The sequence below is a fragment of the Colobus angolensis genome, unplaced genomic scaffold, assembly GCF_000951035.1.
Source record: "Colobus angolensis palliatus isolate OR3802 unplaced genomic scaffold, Cang.pa_1.0 Scaffold256, whole genome shotgun sequence".
NCBI classification, from domain to species: Eukaryota; Metazoa; Chordata; class Mammalia; order Primates; family Cercopithecidae; genus Colobus; species Colobus angolensis.
The window spans coordinates 2,239,702-2,245,701 of record NW_012115777.1 but is presented as its reverse complement, the minus strand read 5'-3'; the positions used below and the strand labels follow the sequence as shown (position 1 = coordinate 2,245,701).

Genomic DNA, 6,000 nt, shown 5'->3' with positions numbered 1-6,000 from the left:
AAATAAAAAAAAAAAAAAAAAAAAATAAGGGGAGATATTCACAGCTTCTGTCTCACTTAAATTTCATGTACATTGCCTTAGAGTTGTATGTTTTTACAGTAGTTGTTGTATCATTTATAACCACTGTAAAAAATGTTATCCAACTTCTTTATATAAAATTATACAGAATTACTGAAGGCATTTTATGATGTATTGACTTTTGACCATCACTACCCCTCCTTGTTTCCTACCTAGGGCCAAACAGCCTTTGATGTAGCAGATGAAGACATTTTAGGATATTTAGAAGAGTTGCAAAAGAAACAAAATCTGGTATGTTTGATGACTGTCTAATAATTGCCTGTATTACATAATTATCTTAGTAACTTTGAATTTGAGACAATTACAAAAATTTCTTGTGATGTTTTGTACTTTTTGGTTTTAAGTTATCCTTAAGTTTCACTAAATGATAGTGAAAGAGAATAAAGGGTAGTGATATTTAACTTTTTATGTTGCTTATCCCCATTTCTATTTCCTCCCCTTCTCAAAATGAATACTTATATATGTCCTCAAGAATAACATGTTTTTACAATTTCATTAGAGGGTTTTACTTAAAAGATGGAGTCTATAAAATCTCATATATCCAATAGCAGGTCCAATAGCAAGGAGTGATGTCACCTGAAACAGTTTTGGTTTTTTTTTTGGAGATGGAGTCTCACTCTGTCCCAGGCTAGAGTGCAGTGGCATGATCTCAACTCACTAGAACGTCTGCCTCCCGGGTTCAAGCAATTCTCCTGCCTCAGCTTCCTGAGTAGCTCGGACTACAGGTGTAGCACGCCCGGCTAATTTTTTGTATTTTAATAGAGATGGGGCTTCACCGTGTTGCCCAGGCTGGTCTTGAACTCCTCAGCTCAGGCAATCCACCCACCTTGGCCTCCCAAAGTGCTAGGATTACAGGTGTGAGCCACTGCGCCCAGCCAGAAACAGGGTTTTGAGTAAAATATCCTCAGCCAGCCTAAGTGGTTAGTGGATCTGAACTTTTTCAGTAAAGTTGGAGGGATTTAAAAAATCCATCTTAGCCCTGTATGGAACTTTTTAATTGTCTAGTCTATTTCATTTTTTATTCAAGCTCTTTCCTTTTCAGGTAAAACTTTATTTATTTATTTCTTTGTTTTATCTTATTTAATGTCTGAAAAACTACTTTGTTATTATTTTAAACTCTGCATATTAGTAATATTATTTTAATAGTTTTCTTATTTTCCTTTGCATAACTTTGTACAAAGCTCCATAGTGAAAAACGGGACAAGAAATCTCCGCTAATTGAATCAACAGCAAATATGGACAATAATCAGTCACAGAAGACCTTTAAAAAGTGAGTAAAATATTCAAGTACGTTTGTTACTTTTGTGAATGAGATGGCATAATGGCCACAGGCATGTTTATTGTGGATCTGGGAAGAATGAATGTATTTTAACCTTTTTTGTTTCTAATCATTTGAACACTGTTTTCCAACAGCAAAGAGACATTGATTATTGAACCAGAGAAAAATGCATCCCGTATTGAATCTCTGGAACAAGAAAAGGTTGATGAAGAAGAAGAAGGAAAGAAAGATGAGTCTAGCTGCTCTAGTGAAGAAGATGAGGAAGATGACTCGGAATCAGAAGCTGAAACAGGTAAAATTAAAAGATAAATACATTTTCGTTGAATTTTGTGGCAGTGTAAAATAAGACAAGATCAGACTTAATTTTTAAATTTTTCAGACTGATTTGCTACTTGTTTAGATACCTGCCAAGCTACTAAATTATCTTTCAGTGAATGCTAGAAACTTATATATAGTTGTGAATTTATTATTCTGTAATTATCTGGAGGCTGTTGTTCACCTCTGTGTTTTGCCGACCTATATTTAAAGAAGTTAGAGAGGCTTCTCAGAGTCCCTTAGGCACTGATAGGTTGTGAATGGGTTCTCAGCAATTCAGAAATGCTCCTGTTACTTCTGAGGTCCAAACTTCCAGGATGCCGGTCCCAACAGCATCCCAAATTTTCCCTAAGAAATAGGAAAGTAGGAATGGAGTAAAAACTCTTTGCTGTGAGGGTGTGGGGGAATTTGCTTTGTTTTGAGAAATTTTAAAGATACAGAAAAGTATAATATAATAAACATTCATATTCCAACAACCTAGACTTAAGACTTTAACTACTGTGACATTTAATCATATTTACTTCAATTTTTTAAATAAAGTTAAAACATTATAGATGTCTTTTTTAGTTACCCACCATAGTCTGCTTCCCTTTCCTTCCTTCCCAAAGGCAATCACTATCATGAGTTTTGTTCTGTAATCTTCTAGTTCATTTTTTTTTTTTTTTTTTTTTTTGAGACGGAGTCTCGCTCTGTGGCCCAGGCTGGAGTGCAGTGGCCGGATCTCAGCTCACTGCAAGCTCCGCCTCCCGGGTTTACGCCATTCTCCTGCCTCAGCCTCCCAAGTAGCTGGGACTACAGGCGCCCGCCACCTCGCCCGGCTAGTTTTTTTGTATTTTTTAGTAGAGACGGGGTTTCACCGTATTAGCCAGGATGGTCTCAATCTCCTGACCTCGTGATCCGCCCGTCTCGACCTCCCAAGGTGCTGGGATTACAGGCTTGAGCCACCGCGCTCGGCATCTAGTTCATTTTTATACTCTTACATATGTGCATTCATATGTAATATATAACAATTGTAATATCGTTTTGTGTTTTTTTCATATGGTAGGAATTGTTATACATCTTGGGTTTTTTCACTCAAAAGTTATGTTTTTTATATTTGTTCATAAATCTATTTCTATAGCTTTATCTGCATCTTTTTTTAGCTATTGTATAGTATTCTATTAAATATATCTGTTTCCATTATGATGAACATTTACCTTATTCTCAAACTCCTGGGTTCAAGTGATCCTCCTTCCTCAGCTTCTCCAGTAGCTGGGACCACAGGCACATGTTACCACACACACCTAATTTTATTTTTATTTTTTGTAGGGTTAACTATTTTGCTGAGGCTAGTCTTGAACTCCTGTCCTCAAGCAATTCTCCCACCTCAGCCTCCCAAAGTGCTGGGATTACAGGCATAAGCCACCGCACTCAGCCTATAGCCTAAAGTTATTTTTATGCAGTTAATCTCCTCCCTGGGAGACATTACTTAGCTCTCAGTCTGTAGTCAAGTATATCATTACAAATTAAACTATGTACACAAGAGAGCCAAGACTTGCACCCAGACCTCCTAACTTATATTTTAAGCCTTTTACTACTTATGTAGTATAATTCAAAAACTAGAAGTCCAGGCATCTCTTTCAAAGATTTCTAGGTTTTTGTTCAGTAAATTTTTTCTTCATTAGCCCTTGTTTGTATACAAGTCACTGTTCAATATTAGACACTAAGGGACTATTTAAAACAAGAGACCTTAGGCCAGTTTTACCAGTAACCAGCAAATCTTCTGCTATCTTTTGGTTGAATATCCTTGATGGTTCTTAAAACTCTAGTATTCTATTAAATATAACTAATTACCATCAAATTGCATTGTATTTGTTCTCGGTTTAGAATTGAAATGTACTAGTTGCTCTCTACTCAGTTTCTCACTGAGCTAACTTTAAATGTTCCTCTGAAGCATTGTACTATGATAATTTTGTTCTTCCTGTTGCTAGTGGTCAGTTGTGCCAGGAAAATTTGACTCTGTCTCAAGAATTAATCCACGTAAACGCTGTGTGGTTCCTTTCCTCTCACTCTTTTAATAAGAACTAGGCTTTATCATGCTTTATTTGGAAAGCTTGAGAAAGCAGCCATTTCCCTGTAGAGCTACAGCTTAATTTGACAATTTGTAAACCATTGCTTTTTTCTACTTGTTATAAGGTTATTTCCTTGGGAAACTATTTGACATAAAATGACTATTTTGCTGAAGTTTGTAAAATAAATTATTTGCCAAAACAGTTTTTCTTCAGTGTTCTTTCTCTTCTCATAAAGCAGATAAAAATGAGAATGCAACCTAAGTTTTAGTTATACCTTTCAAACAATTTACAAATGTGAAAGGTAGTTGAGAAAATGAGAAAGAGAAGTACATTTTTTGCTTTTAGGGTTCTTTCTTCTAGGACTTTTTCATTCTTTGTTGAAATCAAATGGATAGAAAGACTACAATGATGTTAATAACGTTTACAAAATAAGTTGGATGGTGGGGCTGGGTGCTGTGGCTCATGCTAGTAATCTCAGCAGTTTGGGAGTCCAGGTCTGGAGGATTGCTTAAGCTCACGAGTTGAAGACCAGCCTGGGCAACATGGGGAAGCCCTGTCTCTACAAAAAGTACAAAAATTAGTAGGTGTGGTAGCGCATACCTGTAGTCCCAGCTACTCAAGAGACTGCGGTGGGAAGATCGCGTGAGCCTGGGTAACAGGCTTCAGTGAGCCGAGATCACACCACTGCACCCCAACCTGGGCAATAGAACAAGACCCTGTCTCAAAGTAAATAAATAACTTGGATGGTGGTACATGGGTTTTATCTTATTTATTACTTATATCTCCTACTAGACTGTGAGTGAAAGTATTTTGTCTTTTCATTGGCTGATATATCCCTAGTACCTAGGACACTACTTGAAGAATGGGGACACTTATTATTTGATTGATTGATTCTCTACACAGTTAGGTGGATTATTTTCCAAGATGATATTGTGCCCATTTAACTTTAGATTTTTAGGAGTGGGAAGACATGATCTTTGGGACATTTAACCATACTGTTTGACAGGAATGTAAGGTAATTATTGACAAAAGCACTTTTATATTTCCTTGATTAAAGAGGAACCATCAGTTTTAGATCAGTAATAGTAGTTGTTTATCCATTAGAAAATTGCATAGCTATTGTTAAGTTTTTAATTGCATTCATGCATTCACATTTTTAAATCTTAATTAAATTTCTTTTTATTTTCTTCATTTTAAAAGCATAGAAGTCAGATTCTATTTGTGCTTTTTATTGTCAGAAGCTTTGTTGTGTGTCTTTCATATTATCTTAACTATTTCAGCATATATATTGAGACAATGCTAGAAGCTCTCTGAAAAACTGACTTGCAAAAAGGAATCACAGTGGGGAAAGACTTTTAGTTAACAAAACCTTAAACAAAAATGGAATATAAAATGATTTTTTCCCAACCATTGAGACCAAATTTCTATGGAATCTTGACTCTTAATTGTTTGTCTTTAATAGATAAGACAAAACCCCTGGCTTCTGTAACTAATGCCAACACTTCTACTACACAAGCAGCTCCTGTAGCTGTTACAACACCTACTGTGTCATCAGGTCAAGCAACACCTACATCACCTATTAAAAAGGTAAGCCAAAATTGTATTTGCTGAAAATACATGTATTCTATTTATGTACCACTTGGACTAACTCATTAAAGTAATTCTGAATTTTTATAGTTTCTTCCAAAAATATGTAAGATTTCAGAATGTAAATATGTATTTATGTTTCTAAGTTGAATGAGATTTCTTCTGAATGATTTTTTTATCATTTTTGCAATTGATATTACTGTTGATATTATAGTTGGTAGTTAACAAATATTACATACAGTTGATAGTTAATAAATGGCAGAAAGATAAAAATTTTTGTAGTACTAAAATCAATGATTGTATTAGTTTTTTTTTTTTCTATTGAACTTTTATTTTGAGAAGCTCAGGTTTTATATCCTTTATCTCTGTTAAGTAGAGGTGTGCATGTTGATAATTTCACACATAGGTAAGTAAGTTACAAAAACTACTACCACAAGTTAATGAGAGAACGAGAATCTAAATTTTTTAAACTCATAGTACAAAGCACTAGGCAGGCAACTGGTATGCCAGTAGGAGCATGATCCCTGAGGTCGGATAAACCAGAGATGAGCTCCTGACCCTACCTTATTAGTTGTTATGACCTTGAGCAAGTTACTTACTATCTTCCTTTTGTATAACAAAACAAAATGAAGAGAAACACAGTTAATATTGTAAGGATTGGTTGAGACAGCCTGGCCAGTAAACTCAGTG

At 35.3% G+C, this 6,000-nt stretch overlaps 1 protein-coding gene across 5 annotated transcripts in view; it reads left to right on the top strand.

The window, feature by feature from the left end:
* Positions 1 to 6,000, top strand: part of PPP1R12A (protein phosphatase 1, regulatory subunit 12A) — a 170,749-nt gene that overhangs the window by 120,469 nt on the left and 44,280 nt on the right. For all 5 annotated transcript variants that reach the window (XM_011946959.1, XM_011946957.1, XM_011946955.1 and 2 more), the window contains 4 exons: positions 235 to 309; positions 1,260 to 1,348; positions 1,492 to 1,649; positions 5,186 to 5,310. In XM_011946959.1, the coding sequence (XP_011802349.1) occupies positions 235 to 309; positions 1,260 to 1,348; positions 1,492 to 1,649; positions 5,186 to 5,310 (447 nt within the window). The remainder of the gene's footprint in view (positions 1 to 234; positions 310 to 1,259; positions 1,349 to 1,491; positions 1,650 to 5,185; positions 5,311 to 6,000) is intronic.